Source organism: Anomaloglossus baeobatrachus, chromosome 3 (genome assembly GCF_048569485.1).
Source record: "Anomaloglossus baeobatrachus isolate aAnoBae1 chromosome 3, aAnoBae1.hap1, whole genome shotgun sequence".
NCBI lineage: Eukaryota > Metazoa > Chordata > Amphibia > Anura > Aromobatidae > Anomaloglossus > Anomaloglossus baeobatrachus.
The window spans coordinates 175,732,470-175,755,601 of NC_134355.1; the positions used below are offsets into that span (position 1 = coordinate 175,732,470).

Below are 23,132 nucleotides of genomic sequence, written 5' to 3' on the forward strand. Positions count from 1 at the left end.
AAAAACTAGAAAAAAAAATATAAAGCTAAATATCACCCTGCTTTTACCACATTCAAAATTATTATTTTTTTTTCCAAAAATACACACATTTGGTATCACTGCGCTCGTAATTGGCCATCGGAGTGTATTGCGGTGCAGGGATCCTATGGACTCTGCACTGCAATACATTTCACCTGGATGTGTCATCGGACGCACAGTCACCTTAGGTGGACACTGGGGTGGCGGACGCACTGTACCCCCGGGCCCGGTGGCAATACATCCCTGGTTACGGCTCTTGGAAAGTTGCGACACAAGTAAGATTTTTTTTATTTTGCAAATTTCTGCATTTTTTGTTAGATATGTTTGGTATCTGTATAATCATACTGACCTAGAAAGTCAGTTTTATAGTAAAATATGAAGCCCTCGTATGGTTAAATCTATAGAAAAAAAATAATTTATGGCTCTAAGAATAAAGGAAGGAAAAAAAGAAAGTGTAAAAAGGAAAAATCGCCCAGTCCTTAAAGGGTTAACTGCCCCAAACTCCCGTGTTCTCTGTGTGGATGTAGTGGTTTGGGTGATGTTTTTGAAGACAATCCCTGGTGACAGGGTGTAATACACAGTCTCGCCATGTGACGCCGTACTGGCATTACAACCTACCATGTGAACACACTGATAATGACAGGGAAGGCGCACAGCAGCTGTAACCAAACTATACACCACTGCGCCTGCGCATAGCATGATAGACGCGTGGGGAAATGGGCGTGGTTAATGAATGGCCCGGAACTATATTACTGAGTCACAGTGGGCGGAGCCACGGCAAGGACGGACAGTCAAGTTGAGAGGAGCTTGCGCCATAGCTCACAGTAGCAGTCAGTCATGTTGTGCAGACTTAGCGTGTGCGGCAGGTGAGTGCTCCCTCACATTGCGCCATCTCTCCAGCTCGTGTAGGACTTGTGCACCTGTTTTCTGCCAGTTCTGAGTGTCCCTGCGCCCGCTCATGTGTCTGCACAGTTGCAGAACGGAGGACATTACTGACACCGCTGTGCACGGGGCACCACAAGGCTCAGCAGACCCCTGCCAGGGTTCAGGATATGTGATACATGGAGCTCAGCTGCGAGGACCCGTCCTATGTTTCCCTCCATTAGACAGTCCACTGCAACATTCCCTCATAAAGTGTATGGACGTTATGGCGGGGTCTTCTGCCACACTTAAAGGGAACCTGTCAGCAGAAATTTTGCACTAAACCTAAAAGTTTCCTCCTCTGCAGCTCCTGGGCTGCATTCTAGCAAGGTTCCTATTGTTATTGTGCCCCCTTTTAGACCAAAATAAATACGTTATAAAGTGGTACCTTTTTTCCTATGCAAATCTTGTTAATCGTACACGGGGGCGGGCTGTCTGGTGTCCGTTATTCTGCCGCTTTACGCCGTCCCCCATTGCTCAATTTCATACCTCAGGATGCCGCCCAGTGCACCCGAGGTCTTGCGCATGCGCTGTGCCACTCTAGTGGAACTGTGCACAGTGTGACCACTGGTGACGTGTTGCGCAGGTGTGAGATTATAAGCGGCGCTGTGATTTTCATCAGCAACTACCCGCCCATAAGCTCATGCCTGCGCTTTCCCCTCTGCCTCCACTGTTCTGTGCAAGCGCTGGCCAGATGACCCCCACGTCACCTTTCCCATCTTGCCCTGGAGCAGGAAATAGATGGGAAGAGCGGAGCAGCATAACTGTGGAGGCAGAGTGAAAAGCGCAGATACTTGCTGATGAAAATCACAGTGCCGCCCATAATCTCACGCCTGCGCAGCCGTCACCAGCGGTCACACAGTGCACTGTCCCGCTAGAGTGGCACGGCGCATGCGTGAGACCTCGGGCGCACTGGGCGGCATCCTGAGGTATGTAATTGAGCAATGGGGGATGGCGTAAAGCAGCAGGAGGCAGAACAGACAGCCCGCCCCCGTGTACGATTAACCAGATTTGCATACAAAAAGGTACCACTTTATAAAGTATTTCTTTTGGTCTAAAAGGGGGCACAATAACAGGAACCTTGCTAGAATGCAGCCCAGGAGCTGCAGAAGGGGAAACTTTTAGGTTTAAAATTTCTGCTGACTGGTTCCCTTTAAAGGGAACCTGTCAGGTCCAATATGCACCCAAGACCACGAGCAGTTCTGGGTGGTTATTGTTAATCTCTGCCTAACCGTCCCTGTATACACTACCATAGATAAAGAGATCTTTAGAAAAAGTATTTCTAAAGATTCATGATATGCTAATGAGCGCAGGGACTAGTCGCAAGGGTGTTATTTCCCTTGGCTAGTCAGGTTATGATAGTATGCCCCTATGGGTGTGCAAACAGGCTATTCAGTGCAGTGTCACTAGCATCATTGGCAGTGATGTGCATACCTGTGTCTGTTATCATTGCCTTAGACACTGGGTTTAGGCTTTGTGTGTGTGTGTGTAATCAGAATGCCGGGCACTTCCGGTCATGCACACCATGAAGCTGGGTGTACGCAGCTTGGCTTCAGAAAGGTTTAGTGTGCATTGCCAGAAGTGCTGGGACTTCCGATCATGTGCTCTGGAGTCTGACGTGGTGCCAACAGACAGATGTGTGTCACCGCTGATGATGCTGGGCAATGGGCATTGAATAGCATGTTAGTACACCCCTGTGGGTGTACAAACGTGCTAAGAGGGTGGACTAGTCGGGGGCTATAACTCCCTTGCAACTAGTCGCTTACAACATTAGCATATCATAAAGGATCTTAAGAAATACTTTTTCTAAAGATCTCTTAATTTATGCTACTATATACTATGAGTTAGGCAGTGATTTGTAATATGCACCCAGAACTGCTTGTGCTTCTGGGTACATATTGCACTTGATAGGTGCCCTTTAATGCACAAGGGTGATTCATCAAGATCTGCTGCTGGCAGCTTTCTATGCAGTTTCCAATGGTGATTAACAGGCACAACCATGCTTGGTTCTTGTAGTGAGCAGTTGGTTACTGGAACAGGTGTGACTCCTGTACCTGAGTATAATTTTGTTAACTTGGTACTTGAGTGGTTTTCCAGAAACTCATCCAGAAATGCTCAAGTTCCCCATTGACTTGCATTATACGCAGGAGCTCGAGTTATGCCTGTCCGAGCGTCTGACCTGCTCTTAATTAGTACTGAGTGCCCGCTCATCACTAGTTTCCAACAAGTGACTTTCTAGATATGCTCAATGTAAAGTCCAGAGACATGGCAGGTATTATGCCACATCGGATTATGGTGTGGCGTGACTTAATGGTCAATTGCTGGACCACTGTTGTCTTCATTCCAGGTACTCAAACAGCTTGGTGTAACATTAAAGGAAACCTGTCACTAGATTTTGACCTAAACTACAACTAGCGCCTGTGCTGCATTGTATAAAGGTGCACATTACCCCATGCCTATCCCTGTAGACCCCACAAATACCTTTTTTAAAATCTCCCGCCATGTATGTAAAATTGTCCAGTGGGCATCCTAATCTGCGCCTACTGTCCTTCCGCTGATTGAAAAGGATGACTCCTCGGGTGCCATCTATGTAGGCAGGCAAAATCTTGCCCTGCCCTGTTGCAGACAGAACTAAAAACATAGGTGTGCCTGTGCGAACTGGGGAGTTCTCTGCACAGCAGGTGTAAGACTTTGCCCAGCAATGTGGATGAAGCAGGTGATGTCATCCACAGCGCCAGGCAAAATCTGGCTCCTGTGCAAAGAACTCGCCGGTTCGCGCAGGCGCACCTGTTTTCAGCTCTGGCTGCAACGGGACAGAGCGAAGTGCGCCTGCGCAAGCTGAGTGTCTGTGCAGGCAAAATATTTTGCCTGCCTACATGGATGGCGCCAGAGGCATAATCATGTCAATCTACATAGGTGGATGGTGAAAGGAGGGACAGGAGGCGCGGATTAGGATGCTAATCAGATAAAACAACTGACATACATGGCGGGAGATTTTATAGAGGTAATCGTGGGGTCTACAGGGGTTGGTCAGGGGGTAGCCAGCACCTTTATAGAATGCAGCACATTGCTTAAGGTGCTAGTTTTAGTTCAGAAGGCCAAAATCTGGTGACAGGTTACTTTTTTTTTTTTGTTTGTTTTTTTTTTTTAATTTTGATCTTGGAACCAGTGGTACAACCATTTTATTTAAAAATAACAGCTCCCCAGACCGCGTGCATATGGGTGCGGTGCTCGGAAACTTGAGCCAGCATTCACGTGTTCACATGAAGGAAAGTAGTGGAAAAATCCAGCATCTGTCAAATGTAATAAAAATGTAAATTTTAATGAAAAATGTTAAAAACATGAAAACCATGCTTGTGAGCAGTCCATCTGCTTTAAACGCGTAGACCAGCGTGTCTGCACATGCTTACATGCTTACGTTTTCATGTAAACTTTTTTTCATTAAAATTTTAAATTTTATTACATTTGACGGATGATGGATTTTTCCACAACAAGCTTTCTTATGTAAAATGTTCTTAGCAGACTGAGTGATTTTTATATATTTATCGGGCAGTTCTGAACACGGCGATACAATGTGTTTCTTATTTTCAATGGGGCAAAAGGGGGTATGATTTGACTGCCTGCACTGTCCGATCAATTCTATCAGAGGAATTATTCAGAATCTCTCTGATCAGCAGAAATGCTGTTCTGTGAACGTCAGCATTCACAGGAAGTGAGTCATGACAGCAACAGGGCTCATCTGACCCAATGCTGTCATAGTAACCCTTTGGTGCCCCATGATTGCATCATGGGTGCGCTGATGGCAGTGGGGAACAGTTTGACAGCGTAATCTAAGGGGTTAACAGGCACAGGTGGATCGGCCCTCCACCCTCTCCTGTAAGCTGCACATGTCTCCTGATCAGATTAGCAGACATGTGCAGGGAAAAAAATGTTGGAGAGCTATGTATGTATATGTCCTTGGATGTGAGAGGTTACGATTGATCAGCCAGCCTTGTTCTTCATGCTTATCCCTAATATACAGTTAGGGGTTATCTTTATGATGTTAAAATCTTAACTGAATTTTTTTTTCTTTTTTCCGTTTTAGAGCAAGCCTCAGACTTGCACCCGCTTTAACATCACGACAGAAACATACATTGCCAGACTTGTCTTATGATTATGGCGCTCTACAGCCCCATATCAATGCGGAGATCATGCAGCTCCACTACACCAAACATCATGCCACTTATGTGAACAACCTAAACATTGCAGAGGAGAAATATGCTGAGGCCCTGCAGAAAGGTGAGCAACCTAAAGCTGTTGTGTGAACTATTAACTCCATAGTGTCTCAAGCTATCATCACAGCCATAGAATGAATATTAGATCTGCATGTATTGGGTCAGAATTCACATATTTTTGATGCACGAACCATGATTAGGATCTCTAGAGCAAGCTCAGATCTTTGGTCTCCTGACCTGAGCCAACTGTCTTGTACATGCCATGTGTAGATGCCTGAGGCAGATGGCCCTCAAGATATTGTACATATGATCATCACGCCGTCCTTAACACATGGTGCACATGGAGATAATATAAATCAAATTCCAGCACTCACTTTGGATCAAAGAAATTATCTTTTTTAATTAAAAAAGATAATAGTTTGAATGTCTCGGCTACTCCTAAGGTTTCCGTAAGTACCTGTTAACCCCTTAGATCACGCTAACAAACTTTGACAGCGCGATCTAGCATGTGCTGGGGTGCCAATGGGTTGACGTGATACTGGGGGCAGGCGATGGCCCCTATTGCTGTCATGACACTTCCTGTGAATGCTGGCACTCACAGGATATCAGCATCTCTGCTGTTCAGAGCAATGTTGAAGCATCGCTCTGAGCAGAAGCGATTGGACAGTGCAGGCATAAGTCCCCTAAGGGGACTAGTAAAATCAATAAAAATTGTTCTTAAAAAAAAAAAAGGTCAAATCACTGCCCTTTTTGCCCCTTTGAAAATAAAACAATACATTTTAAAGACACAAAATGCTCAGTTTGGTATTGTCACCTTCAGAAATGCTTGCTCTATCAAATTAAAAAATCAATTAATTTGAACAGTAAAGGACGTAGAATGAAGGAGAAAAAAAAAAATCAGAACCCCAGAATTTTGGGGGGTTTTGGATCTCCACAACATTGCATTAAAATGCAACAAGCGATCAAAATATCACATTTACCAGAAAACTATGCCAGCTCAAAATGCAAAAATATAAGCAATAACAGAGCCCCCCCAGATCATGAAATAGTCTGCTAGGGGTCTCAGAAAATGGTGCAAAAAACACGACCTTTTTTTTTTTTTTTTTTTTTTATTTTTATATACTTTATCTGTTTGGTATCTAGAGAATCATCCTGACCTGGGGAATCTTACTGCGTGGTCAGGTTTACCATATAGTGAACACTCTAAATAAACAAAAAAAAATTGTGGAATTGCTTTTTTTTTCTTTTGTAATTTCACTTTTTTTTTTTTTTTTTTTTTTAATTTTTCCAGTACAATGAGGCAGATTGAATGGAGTCGTTCAAAAGTACAACTCATCCTGCAAACATCCCTCATATGGCTATATTGACGGAAAAATAGTTATGGCTCTCGTAAGAAGGGGAGGAAAAAATAGAAACTTGCCCGGTGGTGAAGGGGTTAATGTAGAGAAGAAAAAATTGATATGACAGTTGGTGCAGTATTGCAGTATCACTTGATGCTTGGGACTGCATAATTTTTGGCAGCCCAGCTCATGCAGCCAAAAAATAGCTGTATAATGCAGATGCATGGGGCCAGCTTGGAACCCCCTCCCGCCTCAGCATGAGTTTAAAAAAAAAAAAAAAAAAAAAAAAAAAAATTCAAACTGGATCCAACTTTTTGTGACCTTGCTCTCTTCGCAGCAGAATTCTTTGGCTCTGACTTCTGTTGCAGCCAAAGTCACTGTTGCCTTCAGCCTAGGTAACTTTCACCAGCAATTTTTCACTTTCGATTACATAAGGGGAGTTCCATGGTTCTGTAAATCCACATGTGTATAACACGCATATTGTGCTGAAGTTTCTGTGGAAAATCTGCCCTATAGTGACAAACTTGAGAACTATAACCTGCCTTTCTAATTCATTTATAGGGGATGTGACTGCTCAGATAGCCCTTCAACCAGCTCTTAAATTTAATGGTGGTGGACATATAAATCACACAATTTTCTGGACAAATCTTTCTCCCAGTGGTGGTGGAGAACCTCATGGTAAGTGTACCCCATTGAAAAATATTGCTGCTTCTTAAAGGGAATCTTTCAGTAGGATCAACCCTCCTACGCAATCTATATGGGCATGTACAGTACGTCATGAAATGTTGAATAAAATGATACATTGCATATATCGGATATTTTATTCTAAAGAGATCCATATTTTTCATATGTAATAAGCTGGGCTGGATACTGATCTCCCTGAGAATCTGACTCCAAGGTTTATTCTAAATCAAAGGGGTATTATCAGTCTGAACTAAGTAATGGCTGACAGTCTGCTCTCATAATTGCACACCACTCTGCTGTGAAATCAGAACATAATAAAGCACAAGTGAACTTTGTCTCATTACAAACACTTGCAGCAGTTGTCCTCAGTGCTGGTAACTCTGCTGCAGAGCTGGGCCTGATTATAACTAATTCAGTGCAGCAGAGTTCAACATTGTCTTATTACAAACATTAAAACGTTTGCATTTGCAGCTCTGCTGTACTGCCTCTCCCCCACACTCACTGATTGTGAGGACAGCTGCAGATTTGTTTGTACTGACTAACTTTACATCTACTGTACGGTGTTCTGATCTCACTGCAGAACTGTGTGATTGGGAGCAAGGTGTCGTTCATTACATGTCTCATACTGGTAACGCCCATTTTCATTTAGAATAAGCCCCATCAGGAGATTCTCTGCATATCAGTGTCCTGCCCGTAGATCTCAACAGCTAATTATATATATCAAAAATGTGGATTTCTCTGGTCATCTGATCAGATATTAAGGTATAATTGTATTCACCTTTCTGAGACCTACATGCACATAGACTGCGTAGGAGGGTTAATCTTACTGACAAATTTCCTTTTTTAAGCTTTTTTTTTTTTTTTTTTTTTTCTACCAATCATGCATTTTATGGCAGGTGACCTGTTAGAGGCAATCAAACGTGACTTTGGCTCCTTTGAGACGTTTAAGGAAAAGCTGTCCACCGCATCAATAGCTGTCCAAGGATCAGGATGGGGCTGGCTTGGTTACAACAAAGAATCTCGTCGCCTTCAAGTTGCTGCGTGTGCCAATCAGGACCCTCTACAAGCGACAACAGGTGAGGCCTAAACTACAGTAGCTTTTCAATCTTCAGGCTGGGGTACGCACAACAGCATCATGAGTATTTGTATGTCTTGTATAAAACCGATTTCATGCCGTGTTTTGTCTTTAATGCCTTCCCGACCTTACAAGTAAAATATATCTTTGTACTGTGTTAGCCAGTTGAGATAAAAAGATTGTTTAAATTGTTTAAAACCCAGTTTGTGACGGGGTGTACAGCAGAGCAAGGAGAGACAACAGGCCGAGGGATGATCCAACAGGTTTACTAACAGGAATACAGGAACAGCACACGACAAGTCCAAATAAAACAGATTCGGGGGCACCTCCCGATAATCTAAACTCTTCAAAACTCAGCTCCCAACTGCACTTAGAAACAGGAGTGTATTGTCTGAGCTCGTGGGCCCGCCCCTCAAGGGTAGGGGTCTATGCAATGGTCGGGCCCACTAGAAGGTTGGGGGGGGGGGAGGTATGGTTACTTACATCCCAAGACATTTCAAAGTATTCAGTAAGTACAACCAAAGGAAAGTTACATCACATCCTGACATAGTATTATTCCCGACCTTAAACATTCTGGCATATCCATTTTGCCAAGGAGTTTCAAGAAATTGCCATACCGCTACATGCAAATGATCATGCACCTACAGGAGCTTGCGCCTGGGGCAACCCCAGCAGGCTTTTAGTTTAACTGACAGTTGAGCTTCTTAATCCGCAGCTGGGGATAGTGCCAGCACCACTCTGGCATTTTTAACCCTCTAAATGCCTGTCAATAACAGACTTGGCACTTAGCGTGAGGGAGAAGGATTTCACCCCACCAGTCACATCCTGATGTGATCATGTAATGCCAACGCTTGTTATGGTAACCAAATGCTCAATGACCTCTGGGTCTGCCAGATATGGTGGCTTGGTAGGTCCGGCCATGTGCAGGGTCTCAATGCCTCTTATCAGTGTGAAACTGACAAATCTAACACCCTGTATGGTATAAGAATTGCAGCATATTCAACCAAGAATTAGACTTAAAAATGTTCCAGGTAAAGCTAAGTTCACACATCCATTTTTTCCAATCAGGCACAATCCGGTTTGTGCCAGATGCTACGGATCTGTCTCAGATTATATAAAAACTGATGCGAAGGATCTGGGAAAAATTTATTTGGGGAAAAAAAGTTTTTTTTTTTTTTTTTTTTGGGTGTATGAACAGTAGTAGCACAGAGTACTATAAAAACACAGGGCAATGTGATTACAATGGGGGTCAGAAGGACATATCTATGTTTACATCAGTAAGAATATCACACACGTACAAAATATGACAAATTCATACATAGTAAATATTGTATCTGACGAAGCTGAGGCGACATGCGTGTGGTGGTGTAGGGCAGTATGATCTCAGGAGTCATTGCGGTTACTAGTGGGTTATAGGAACAATGTGCTTTCTGCTTTCATTGTCCACCAATGCCGCCTTATAATTCATGTACTGGTATATTTTCCCCACAGTGAGTCCTCTATATGGATCTCCCATTTGTATGTCCTACCCTAATATTAATTGGTTATGTTTTTTATTATGGTCTAAAGATGTCTCCTTCAAATCACTACCTGTATCCCTTTTGTATTGGACTTATTTATTTTGGACAGCTGTGAAATATTTCTGTATGAATTTCTCTGAATCTGTCATATTTTGTATGTGTGTGATATTCTTACTGTTGTGGGCATATCTATTATGTCCTGACTCCATTGTGATCAGATTGCTTTTTTTTTTTTTTTGCACTCTGCGTGCTATTGTGTCTAAGGCTACTTTCACACATCCGGTTTTTGCTCTACGGCACTCTGCAGAAAAACCGCAACCCGTTTTTTTTTTTGCCACCGGTTGCAGTTTTTTTTTGCATAGACTTACATTAGTGCCGTATTGTGCCGCATGGGCTTGCGTTCGGTTCCGGTTTTTGCCGCATGCGGCAGATTTAGCCGATGCCCGTGGGCCGGATGGAACGTTGCCTGCAACTTTTTTTGCTCCGGCAAAAAAAAAACGCATCGCGGCCCGCTGCGGCGCATTTTCAATGCATGCCTATGGACGCCGGATGCGGGCACGATGCGGAAAAAAAAACGCATGCAGTTTCTTCAACTGCGCAATGCTCAGTAGCGTGCCGCAACCGGAAAAAAACCGGAACCGGCCGCATGTAAAAACTTTATGCAAAAGGATGCGGTGTTTTTCCGCCGCATCCGTTGCATAGGTTTCAACAGCTGGATTGAGCCGCAGTGCTCAAAACCGGATGTGTGAAAGTAGCCTTAGCGTCTAAAATAAAAAGTATATAAGTTTTGTATACAATTGTCTGTTAAGGACATTATTAAGCATTATGGATAGAAAAGTCATTTTTAGATTTATATGCAGTTTGATGGCCTTTTGTAACCTTCTCGTTCATGAAATATGGACCATGTCATTCATTTGATAATTTTGTTCGTAAAAAATAGCAGCCTACAGACGCCCAGGATTGCTGCAATGAGGAGCTGACAGCTGTCGCTAAGCCCTAGATTAGTAATTGGAGGGTGTCAGACCCCCACCTCCTCCCCCCCCCCCCTCCCCCTCCCCACCACCACCACCCACACCAGATATTACTATTGCTGTAAGTGAAAAACAGCAATAAAAAAAACCTTATTTGACCTGTTTAAAAAAAAAAAATACAAAACAAACCCTGCAAGTTCAGCATCCACACAAAGGTCCTATGACTATTCCGGCTGTGCTACATACATACTGAATGTACAGCGCGTGGGCACAGAATGTCCGCAGACTGGGATTCAGGCGCGAGATGGCTTTAGCGATGAGTGGTGACATCACTCAGGTTATTTGTGGTCACAGCTGGAGGTTCCCTTGGTCCTACATATTCTCCTCTCGCTCTCACTCTGATTCTCACATGCAACAGTCAGATCAGAGTATTCTTCAGTATATTTTGAGCAAATATATGCTGTTTCCCCAGCCTCTCGCTGACACCTTCTGCTTGTGTCCTTCCAGGGCCTGGTGCCAGCGTTCCCTCCATCATTCTGCTTCTGTCTGTGCTTAGAAATTCTGCTATGGCGGCCTCATGACTTCTTTGTACATCCCCTGATTTGAAAAGCAAATATCATTATCAATCACTCAGATACTGCTGTCAAACGCTGTAGCACTATATTATAAGGTGATATCTGGGCCTTTTAAGAAAAAATATGCGTAGTTAACTACCTGGCTGTGCCCATAGGAGATAATCAGTTGCTCCTGCCAGTGATTTAGCAGTGTCCGCTAACATCACAACTACAGCCACTGCTATTTTTACCCTCTGTTCTGTTGACAGGGTGGGACTGCCAACTTCATTCTGATAGTCCACAACCCCGCTATCTAACTTCGCAATGCCGACTGTCAATCAACATGACGCCAGCAGTCATGCCATTTTGGCAGAGAAGCCTAGAACTGATGTTGATATAGAACAGCTAAATTACTGGCTAGAGCAGTCAGTGAATACTCTGAGCTGGTGTGAGATACAAAAGGCAAGTAGTTGCCCTTGTTACCATTTACTTGTCTGTCTAGTTTTTAGGCACAAAGAAAAAAAGAAATCCTGCATAACCTCTTCTAATATGTGCACTCTAGGGTTCACATTCACAAGTGTATAACATGATTGAGTGCTATCAGATGTTTTATCTGATAGCACTTTGACCCAGTATTAGTCTAAGGGGGCAGTGCAGATCTTTGTTTTTTTTTTTTTGTTTTTTTTTTTTTGGTGTTTGGCATACGGGAGGGTGGGGAGGGACAATCTCCTCCATGCTGCGAGAGGCTCTGATATTTGGATCACGCACCTATACAAGTCTATAGGTGCATGTGACATGTCAGACTGCACTGTTTTCATCCCAATACAGTCTGATCTACGCTGACACAGGCAGTAAAGGTGGAGAAATTTCTCTTCTCTGCACCCATACTTCAATTCTCTCATGCAAGAGAATTGATCACACTACAGTGAGACTCAGATCAAACTCAAGCAAAGTTTGAGCCTAGTGACACTTCTGTAGCATAAGGGCACGGTTCCACTTGCGTATAACTTCCGATGCGAGAGCATTGGAAGCGGTATACTAATGACCTCTGCTGCGAGTGTCAGCTAAGGGTCATGCGACTATAATGCAATTGTATCTCCGCTGCAGAGAAGCAGGAGGGAGCACTTTCTCCCCATCGCCTCTGTGACCTGTCTCTCTGCATATATCGCACTGCAGTCAGATTACATGAAAGTGCAGTGCGATGTTTCACACGCTCCCATAGACTTGTATGAGGGTGCGTGAGTCGAGAATTGCTGCCAAACGCAGCATGCTGCGATTCATTCCACATGCTGCTATGGCATGAGAAATCAATCACAGATGGACACTGCCCTATAGTTTTGCTCTGGTGCGCATGCAATCTAATGTTTTATCGGATTGCACTGATCCGTGCAAAAGCGCAAGTGGAACCGTATCCTAAGCCTGATTCACTTGTGTAAGACACTATGGCCATGGGAGCAAGCACACAAACGGCAGCATTCCCACATTGTTTTGAAGCAGAAATCGCTTTAGAAAAAGGTCAGCGGTGATTTCCCTTAATCCATATACAGTGGAACCTCGGTTTACGAGTAATTCGGTTTGCAAGCATTTCTTACGAGCAAAGCTTGCTGTAAATTTTTAACGGTTTACTAACAAGCTTTGCTGTACGAGTATATACTCACCGCACACACTTCCGGTTCCGTACTTTCACCGTGCTCTGACCTGCTCTTGCAGTCCGCGCACACACACATTATGCTCCCCTTCCATTCCCTCGCCGGCCTCCTGGTTCTTGTAGTTTGCCGATACAGGATGTGTATTGGGTAACAATTGCAACTATGGAGGAACTTCTGCTTTCAGCCACTTATCAAAGGCAGTGCGCTGACAAATCAGAGGCAAGCGGCTCATGCCTTTGATGGCAGTAGAAGCTCCGGCATCAGTCGCAATGGTTACCTGATACACATCCTGTACCGATGAACTACAAGAACCAAGAGGCCGGTGAGGGAATGGAAGGCAAGGTGAGCATAATGTATGTTTGTGTGTGGAATAGCACAATAGGGGACCAGGATGGGACATTGAACAAGTTCTGGAATGAATTGTCTGAGCTTGCATGATTTCCTATGGGAAATTTTGCTTTGCTAGACGAGTAACTTGGTTTACAAACTCCCAGAACAGATTGTTCTCGTAAACGAAGGTTCCACTGTATATTATAAATTTTTATTTTTGTCCATATAATAGTGGCAGCTTCCAATTGAAAACGCACATGCACACACTACAACATTATACCATATGCTGCATGCACACTTATTAGGCAGTTTGTATTGATGGTAATGAGAGACCACTACCATGGTCAGGCGCTCAGTACCTGCGACGAACAGTCGGACTCCGACTGGCTTGACTTTGGTACCGCGTATAATTGAAGTCACTGGGGAACTTTCTGGAAAAACTACATGCTATACTATACCCCTCAATGAATTGATACAGGTGTAAAAAGGGCAGATTAATGGCACCATAGGTGTTTCACAACATTTTAGGGCAATGTTGATAAGAGAATTTAACCTCTCGAACTCTTCTCCCCCCCCCCCCCCCCACTAATTTTTTTTATTTTCTTTTTGCCCCAAATATTTCATTAACCCTAGAGATAATGGGTTCAAATTGACTATATAATCAAACTTTTCCCTAAAGGCTTTTCCCTCGGAGGTCAGAAGCTGCTTCTTGGGCACGCAACAAGGGAAGGAGCACTGACTTTTGAAGCTCAGATTGTCCTTTTAGGGCTCGTGCACGTTGCCGAATTTCCTGCATTTACTCTGCGTATTGCACTGCAGCGTAAATGCCTGCGACCTGTCATCTATGAAGATTGTGCATAATCCATGCGCACGTTGTGTTTGAGAGCGCAGCGATTTGGATGGCAAAATTGTTTCAAATCGCTGCGTTCTAAAAAGCAACATGTCACTTATTCCGTGTGCTTTGGATGCAGGTCTCGCTCTGTCTATGGGAGAATGTGCATCCAGAGCGCATGAAATAGTTTCTCTTTTTTTTTTTTTTTTTCTACAGAAACACTGCATTCATTACGTAGTGTTCCTGCAGTGATTTGAAGCGCACATGTGCTGTCAAATTCCTGCAGAAATTTCTGCAGGGACACAACGCAACGTGCGCATACAGCCGTAGGTTGAGTGCCATTTGCCAGAACTGCAGAATCCTTCCTATTTGATATTACATTTAGAGATGAAATACCCGAGTGGTGTAACTACTACTTTTGCCCAACACTTGTGTTCTAGATATGGATATGTAGTGGATGTTGTAGACTGAAAATGTGTAAATATGCTATTAAGTGCCTAATATCTTTTTGCTCTGCTTGGGCTCTTAAAGATATTCTACGCTGCACTTGATCCCTTCTACAATAACAGAAAAAGTGGACTTTAGCTGCTGACTGGACACAATATGGAGCTCAGAAGGGAGTGTGTGGGACACTTAGATTTGTAAGCGTAGATTTTGCAAGATTTTTTTTTTTTTTTTACTTTGGGAAGAGCTGTGCCCAACATGTACTTCTACATCCAATTATGGGAACAATTTCCCAAATGGCGAGTACCAGTGTGTCCAACTTCGGTAATGTGTTATGCTAGGTTCACACAGTGCGTGTTTTTTTTTTTTTGTTTGTTTTTTCTTTTTTGACGCTGCGGTTTTGTGCGTTTTTTTTTTTTGTGGCAAAAACGCACCTGCGGCAAAAAATTGCGACAATGCGTGCCTTTTTACCGCGTTTTGGTGCGTCTGTTGCTGCGTTTTGGCTCTCTGCGTTTTTATACGTGTTTGTTTTTTCTTTCTTTTTTTTTCTTTCAGTGTGGGGGAAAAAAAGAAAAAAGGTCTGTCATTTCCTTCAATATGTTCTTCATTCTCCACTAGTGTATGCAGGAGAGCAGACAGCTGCAGAACTACGAACTACAAGGCTCGGCATGCGCCATCCAGGACTGTGTGCAGGATTTCTTTGACCCCCCCCCCCCCCAAAAAAAAATGACGTGGGCTTCGCCATATTTTCGTATGCTAGCCGGGTACAGCAGGCAGGTACGGGCTGCCCCCAACCCCCAGCTGCCTATTTGTACCCGGCTGGGAACCAAAAATATAGGGAAGCCCTTTTTTTTTTTTTTTAATTTCACTTATTTCATTAATTAACAAAAAAAAAAACCACGTGGGCTTCGCCTAATTTTTGTGTCCAGCCAGGTACAACTAGGCAGCTGGGGATTGGAATCCGCAAATCAGGGTTCCCAAGCTTTCTGGGCACTCCTGCTGTGAATTGCACTCCGTAGCCGCCTCAGAAAATGGCGCCTTCATAGAAGCGCCATCTTCTGGCGCTGTATCCAACTCTTCCAGCTGCCCTGGTGATGGGTGGCTCGCTGGGTAATAATGGGGTTAGGGCTAGCTGTATATTATAAACTGACCCTAAGACCAAAATTCATGGTGTCACGCCAATATTACACATGGCCACCATGAATTTCTAGCAAAGATAAAAAAAAAAAAACACAACACACAGAAAAATATTTTTATTAGAAATATAACACAACACAATTAGTGACTCCATCTTTATTGAAATAAAGAACCCCCCCCCCCCCTCCGCAGTAATCCTGGTTCAGGGTCCCGCGCCGTCCAATCCAGATCCAATATCATCTGATGGCTTTGCCTTCCAGCAAACCGATCAGATGTGTCGGGTTCAAGGATGTGAATCACATGACACAGCAGCTGATTGTATAACCGGCTTTTATACAATCAGCTGATGCATCAGTGGGGAAAAAAAAAACCTACACTCTTCAGTGCAGCGTCGGACAGGCTACCGGAGGAAACTCCAGTAATGCCAGGCCTGGATTGTTACCTGCACTGCACTCCGGAGCTGTCACCTGAGCTCCAGAGAGCAGCTGAGATTGTACAGCGAGCGCCGAGTGACTGATTCCCTGACACTTGCTGTCAGTTCATGACAGCTGCAGACTTCCCGGGCTAATCTCTGGTGCTCTCACCTGAACTCCGGAGATCGCCTGTGTGCAGCTGTCATGAACTGACTGGGGAATCAGTCACTCGGTGCTCGCTGTACAGTCTAGGCTGATGCATCGATGCAAACCCCCCCCCCCCCCAAAAAAAAGAACACTACACATGGAGCTGCTGGTAATCATCTGATGAAGTCTCCTGATGGCATCAGCTGATCGCCCGGCTGTAATAAGCTGGCGTTACCGTGAGACTTACGATTAGCTGATGCGTCAGGTGACCGCATCAGGTGATCCACCGCCAGGTCCTCCAGGCATCGGACATGCCCGGGAGTCTGCACACAGCCGGAGCGGGGGTGGCAGACCGGGAAGAGGAGCTGGGAGCGGACATGGCACCGGGAGTCTGCAGACAGGTGAGTATGACAGTTTTCTTCTGTTCACGTTTGATTTAGCAACCGCTTCCATCTCCCGCCCGTACATGGCGCTGCACGGGAGCAGACATGGCACAGGGCGGGAAATGGAAGCAGTGGTGGCGGTACTGGGAGGATTCACGCTTCTGTGTTTCCTGACAGAAGGAATCCTCTTCATCTACATGTCACTATAGTACCCACCCCTTGCGTTTATAGCTGCGTTTTTAGTCATAAAAATGCACTAAAACGCAGCTATATTTGCAATTCGCATTTCTCATTGCGTTTTTCAACATCCCATTGCACTCAATGGATGAAAAATGCGGTGAAAAACGCAGAAATAATTGACATGCTGCATTTTTTTTGGGCACCACAAAAACGCAGCTAAAAAAAAACGCTGTGTGCAGACAACAAAAATGAAAACTCATACACTTTGCTGGGGAAGCAAAGTCATGCAGTTTTCTGAGCAAAAACTGCGAAAAACGCACTGTGTGAACTTACCCTTAAGGGAGTTTTGTGAGACCTTGTGGTTGGTTAGAGCCTCTAAAACCTGCATCTTTAGTGCTCTATTCACTGCCTCCGTTCTTCTGAAACTGAAGTTTAATCAAATACACTTAATTTGGGTGATTGGTGCATCCTTGGTATGGACAATAGGCTCAGTGCAGCACTCTGCTCTCTGGCTTTTCAAGCCTTCAACTTCCTATATGGTTATTGACACAACTGACTTGCCTGAGCTTTCTCTGCAGACACTCCTGCTTTAGCAAGGTAAGGGGGCTTTACACGTTAGCGATATCGCTAGCAATTTCTAGCGATAGCGAGCGTATAAGTACCCGCCCCCGTCGCACATGCGATTGTTTGTGATCGCTGCCGTAGCGAACATTATCACTACGCAGCGTCACACATACTTACCTGGTCGGCGTCGTCGCTGTGACTGCCGAACAATCCCTCCAAGGGGGAGGGACGTTCGGCATCACAGTGACGTCACCGCAACGTCACTAAGCGGCCGGCCAATGAAAGCGGAGGGGCGGAGCTGAGCGTGATGTAAACATCCTGCCCACCTCTTCCTTCTGCATTGGGGCCGGCGGCAGGTAAGGAGACGTTCTTCGCTCCTGTGGTGTCACACATGGCGATGTGTGCTGCCGCATGAGCGATGAACCACAACGCTAAACAACTCTTACAGATTTTTGAGTTTGGGACGACCTCTCCATGGTGAACGATTTTCACCATTTTTGAGGTCGCCTAAGGTCGTGGGAAGTATTACACGCTGCGATATTGTTAATGACGCCGGATGTGCGTCACTAACAATGTGACCCAGACGATAAAACATTAACTATATCGTAGCGTGTAAAGCCCCCTGTAGAGTTGTCAATCACTAGTGAGGGAGGCAGGTCAGTAGGTGCAGCAGTGCACCAAGTCTCTTGTCCACACAAAACATGTGGTGCCTCCTATTGATTTGAATAGGAGGTGGATATGCAGTGCCCAGCCGCAGCCAGCATCAGAAGACTGATCAGCTTGAACTTAGCATTTCTGACCACCGGCACATAACAGCTGATCGGTGGGGGTGCTGGGTGACAGACCCCAGGCGATCACACATTGATGTATCCTAATGATGGCATCAATGTTTTAGTAGTGAGCAATTTCTTTGAATGATGATGACTACGACATTATATAAAATGGCAAAAATGATTTTGCAAGAGAAAAGGGGGGGGGGATTAACAAAATATAAAATATATATATTTTATATTTTATTTATGTCTGGCGCACTTCATAGAAATGATAAAGATCCAGATATACGTGTGTGTTGCCAAAAACATAAGTTAAGGGCAAATGAGGGAATCTAAATAAGGATTATGCTCAAGTATGGGAGAAAAATATGAATGTAGAAGGTGGCTGTAATAAAACTAAAGGATCAGTGATGGAAAATGAAGAAATAACAGATAAGCAACCGAAATACCTGCTGAAATACAGGCATGTGAGCTTTTGACACCCAAAGTGTACAAAAATAAAAATGAGGCTTTTTAACCCCACACACTACACCAGCAACCTGTGGCGTCTTCAGGGGACTGTATTAACTATATAAAATCTTGTCCGGCCGACCACTAACATCTACCGAGTCGCCTATCTTTAGCCTCATATGCCCATGGCAACTAAAATTTTAAAGTTGGTCCCTCTGTTGCAGCATTGACATCTTGGGGATCTCTACAGGGTTTGTTTTTTTTTTTTTTTTTTTTTTTTTTTTTTTTATTTGTACAGTTGTCGCAGTCTTCCTGACTAATACTTGTGTTCTGATTTGCTTTCCAGGTCTTATCCCTCTTCTGGGTATTGATGTTTGGGAGCATGCTTACTACCTACAGTACAAGAATGTTAGACCTGACTATCTGAAAGCAATCTGGAATGTTATCAACTGGGAAAATGTAGCAGAAAGATATCGGCTCTGCAAAAAATGAACTCCATTTTTGTAATCATCCTTGATAAGCACTTAGAACCCCTTTTAAAATGCTGGTTCGCTTCCATAGAAGTTTTGTTTATAAGAAAAATTAAAACTTGCCACATCTTAGCATTTGCACTGTTACATTTTTGGACATCTGTGAGACGTTTTGCTTGATTTCTATTTAGAATGAAAGTGTGGAATCACTCTGCAATAAAGTCGATAAAGTATCGTTTACTGCTGTTAATATACACTACATGCCAATAGTACTGGGACCTACACTTTACACCTATGGGAGCTTTTATCACATTGTATAGCAGACTGATCGATAGTAGCCCCTTCCTGACATTTTTTTTTCCTTTCGTTTCTCCGGCCATAACTTCTGGTGAAAATGGTGTGCAATTTTTGTTCTGCTTTTACTGCATTACATGGGCTGCCCAGGCTAAAATGAAAAGTCTGCAGTCTGACTGCACATTGTGAGCTGTGAGGATTTGGTAGTTTTCATCAGATGCAGAATGACTGTAGACTTGTCTTTCTAGGCTAGATAATCCGTTGTAATTACATGGTAGAAATTACCTGGTAATATTACTGTCCAGGGTAGTACAATTGCAGTCTCTCTATTCCATCCAGTTGGGGAGCTTATTACTTCACAATCGATTGATTAAAATTAGCTTATAGGAGTTAGGGATATGAACCTGCTATGTCTGCTTACTTGTACTATATACAGCAATATAGAAAAAGTGGGGTAGTCAGCTCACCAGTCCCTTAGAAGAACAACTGTCACAGATTCAGGGAGACTCCAGCATAACAATATATAAAGAGCATATCCAGCGTCCATTCTTCTAAAATCAAATTTTATTCCAATATCTTTTAAAACAGGTATTGAATGGGAGAAAGGACAGTCTGAAACATCTGTGTGTACACAGACTGTAGGCATTTCGAGGACTTTTGCTCTTTGATTTTACCTACTATGTGTTCAATACCGGACGCTGGATATATTTTCTTTATATATACAGCAATACTATTTTATATTGGAAAAAATAAATTTTTTACTATGAAGTCTAGCAATTAGCTGAACTTTTATTGAAGCAAAGTCATGTGTGGATTCAGGAGTCTTTAACAGACTACTAGCCATTGATACGATCCTAGGGGTCCCATAGGTTATCGTGGTTTGTACCAATGGGCAGTTAAAACGTTGTACTTCCATGCCAGATGAATGTTATCGCCCTTGACAAAGACGGATAGTAACATTTAGCAGTTTAAGAGCTGTGGGTGAAGTTCTGGTTAACTTGTGGCTGTTTAAAGTCTGAGGTATGCAGCCATCATCTGCTATCTGCTGGCTGAGATATGGGCTCAGCATGTGAGCCCATATCTAAGACAGGAAGCATACATACCAGTACATCATCAATGTTGGTAATGGATTAATATGGAGTAGCGCCTCCTGCTTTAACAATGGGAAATTCAGTTAAATTATCCGAAAATGAAAAAAAAGCATTTGAGGTCACTCTTATGTTGGATAAGAGGGCAGGGTCACAAACTACATTCTAGTTTTGTTTGTGCCCCCCAACCAAACCTAACTTTTTTTTTTTTATTTATTAAAGATTCTTCTTAGTTGTACAGAAAAAGCACCCTTCCTGACATATGACATATCCCATCTGTACTGGGTACATGGCGCTTGCAGGTAACCCAGAGCTGTACCCATACGATAGCTGCTGAGAACTTGGTTTTAATTGACTATAAATGAAATATTGAGTGCTATTACAATCAAAAGAAATGGTTGCTACAATGCTACTAAAACAGCATGTTTAAACCTTGGAAAGTTAAAACTTACAACATAAAACGCTGCAGATAAAAGGAATCAAAAAGTACTGGGCTATAAAATAGAAAATCACAGGGGCTGGAAGCCAAGGGTAGCTGATGCTTATGGCCAAGCTCTGTACCTAGTACTACAATCCATTTCAATCTGCTGGTTTAAAATTGCCCCAAAGCCTCACTACGCCTCTCCCTGTTAGGCCTGTTCCAGACGTCAGTGATTCTGGTACGTATGTGCTAGTTTTTATACGTACCAGAAACCCTGACATACGCAGACTCCTTTATAATCAATGGGTCTGCGCACACATCAGTGATTTTTCACTGACCGTGTCTCCGTGAAGCGTATCAGTGATTACCGCACGGAGACATGTCTGTTTTTTTTTTCTTCTGGTATCACTGATGTCCCACGGAACACACTATGGTGTGATCCGTGAAAAACATACAAGAAAAACACGGATAACTAATATATAAAGCTCAGTGTATGTATGTCCTCTAAAGGAATCTGCACAGTCGCATTTACAATCATGAAATTTTGACCAGGCGCCCCATGTGACCCAGGTAATGTCGTAGACTATGTTTTGACAGAAAAATGTAACCCTGTGCTTTAGTTAGTCTCTAAAATCCTGCCGCCATTAAACTGAATGGAGGTGGGAGCTATAGGTTATTAATAGCAACTGTCAGTGGTTGCTATAAGAACAAAATAAACTGTTAGTTGAAGCTTATGCGTGAGGTTATATGATGTTGGTGGAGAGATGGATAAAGACAGAAAAAGACAGACCGAGACTGAGACAGATGGGGAAAGAAACAGACAGACGTCCCAGGAAAGAGACAGACACACAGAGATGGAGACAGACTGATACAAATACAGAGATACAGACAGACATAGAACAACACCACACAGAGACTGGGAGAGACACTATTACTATCCCGGGCTCTACAGGTAGTCTAATATATAAAGAGGAGCGTATTTATATATGTCTGCTAAACTAATCCGCACCGTCTCATGTACAATGACAAAATTTTGCACACACTCCATTTGACTCAGGGAATGTCATAGATTGTTTTGATGGGAAATTTTAACCCTGTGCTTTAGTTATTCGCCAAAAACCTGCCTCCATTAAAATCAATGGAGCTGGGAGCCACAATGCAGCCAGAACTTCAGAAGAATGTTGGTGTGTAGCAATGCGCAGCCACGCCCTTGAATGGAATGTTAGCCTGTCACAATGCAGCCAGGGAAAGAGTCAGACAGAGCCTGAGACAGACAGACACAGATAGTGAAAGAGACAGAGAGGGAAAGAGACAGGGTAGGAACAGAGACAGACAGGGAAAGATATAGATAGGCAGAGACAGAAAGACAAAGAGACACAGGTACAGGGAAAGAGACAAGTAGACAGGGAAAGAGTATCACAAATATTAAGATAGTCCCATGCCACACAACGGGATAAAAAAAGTATATAATATAAATAGATTGTGTACTTCTAATAATAACCAATGTGTGGGGGCCAACAAGACCATACAGATCATTAGGAAAGACAGAATACCAAAAAGGGGGGAGACCGAATAGAGATCTATAATAATAACAACCTTTATTAAATATAAAATACAGTAAAAAAAAAAAAAATCTCATAAGACACCAGCCATAAACTGGAATGAAATAAGGCGTTACAACAAAAGCCAAATTCATGCACACAGTAATATGTGAGATCATAAATATATTTTCTTATAACTGTGCTGTTTGACAAAATATTTATGGCGCATACATAGTTAACCAAGGATTATTATATGTACATATATAGAAATAAAGTACTTATCAGTATAGAATATAATACATTTTATAAATACATATATATGGAATAAAGTGCTTGTCAATAGTATGCATTACACAATAGTTGTGATCAATGGAAAACCCTTTGTGTCGCCATAAAGAAAAGAGGGAATAGAAAAAAATGTCATGTGCAGCAGGAGGTTAAATCACCATAAGTAATGAAGTTACTAGCTGAATGTAAATGCACACAAACACCTGACCACAGAAATAATCAGTGCTGGCGCCGTCAAGGTGCTGGCACTTTAAGTATAAACAGTAATAAAGTGTATTTATCTACATGTTACAAAGAAACCAGACACCGGGCTGTGGGTTGTGACGCCTTCCCCTGACGCTCGCGTTTCGGCGCTTCCTTCTTCAAAGGGAACAGAGACAGACAGGGAAAGATAAGATAGGCAGAGACAGACAGACAGGGAAAGAGACAGA

At 43.3% G+C, this 23,132-nt stretch overlaps 1 protein-coding gene across 1 annotated transcript; it reads left to right on the top strand.

Annotated features, from left to right (window-relative positions):
- Positions 1-762: 762 nt before the first annotated feature.
- Positions 763-19,304, top strand: SOD2 (superoxide dismutase 2). Its single transcript, XM_075339594.1, has 5 exons — positions 763-884; positions 5,024-5,217; positions 7,055-7,171; positions 8,074-8,253; positions 18,946-19,304. Exons 1-5 carry the CDS (start codon positions 856-858, stop codon positions 19,089-19,091), a joined length of 666 nt encoding a protein of 221 aa, XP_075195709.1. The 5' UTR covers positions 763-855; the 3' UTR covers positions 19,092-19,304.
- Positions 19,305-23,132: the final 3,828 nt, after the last annotated feature.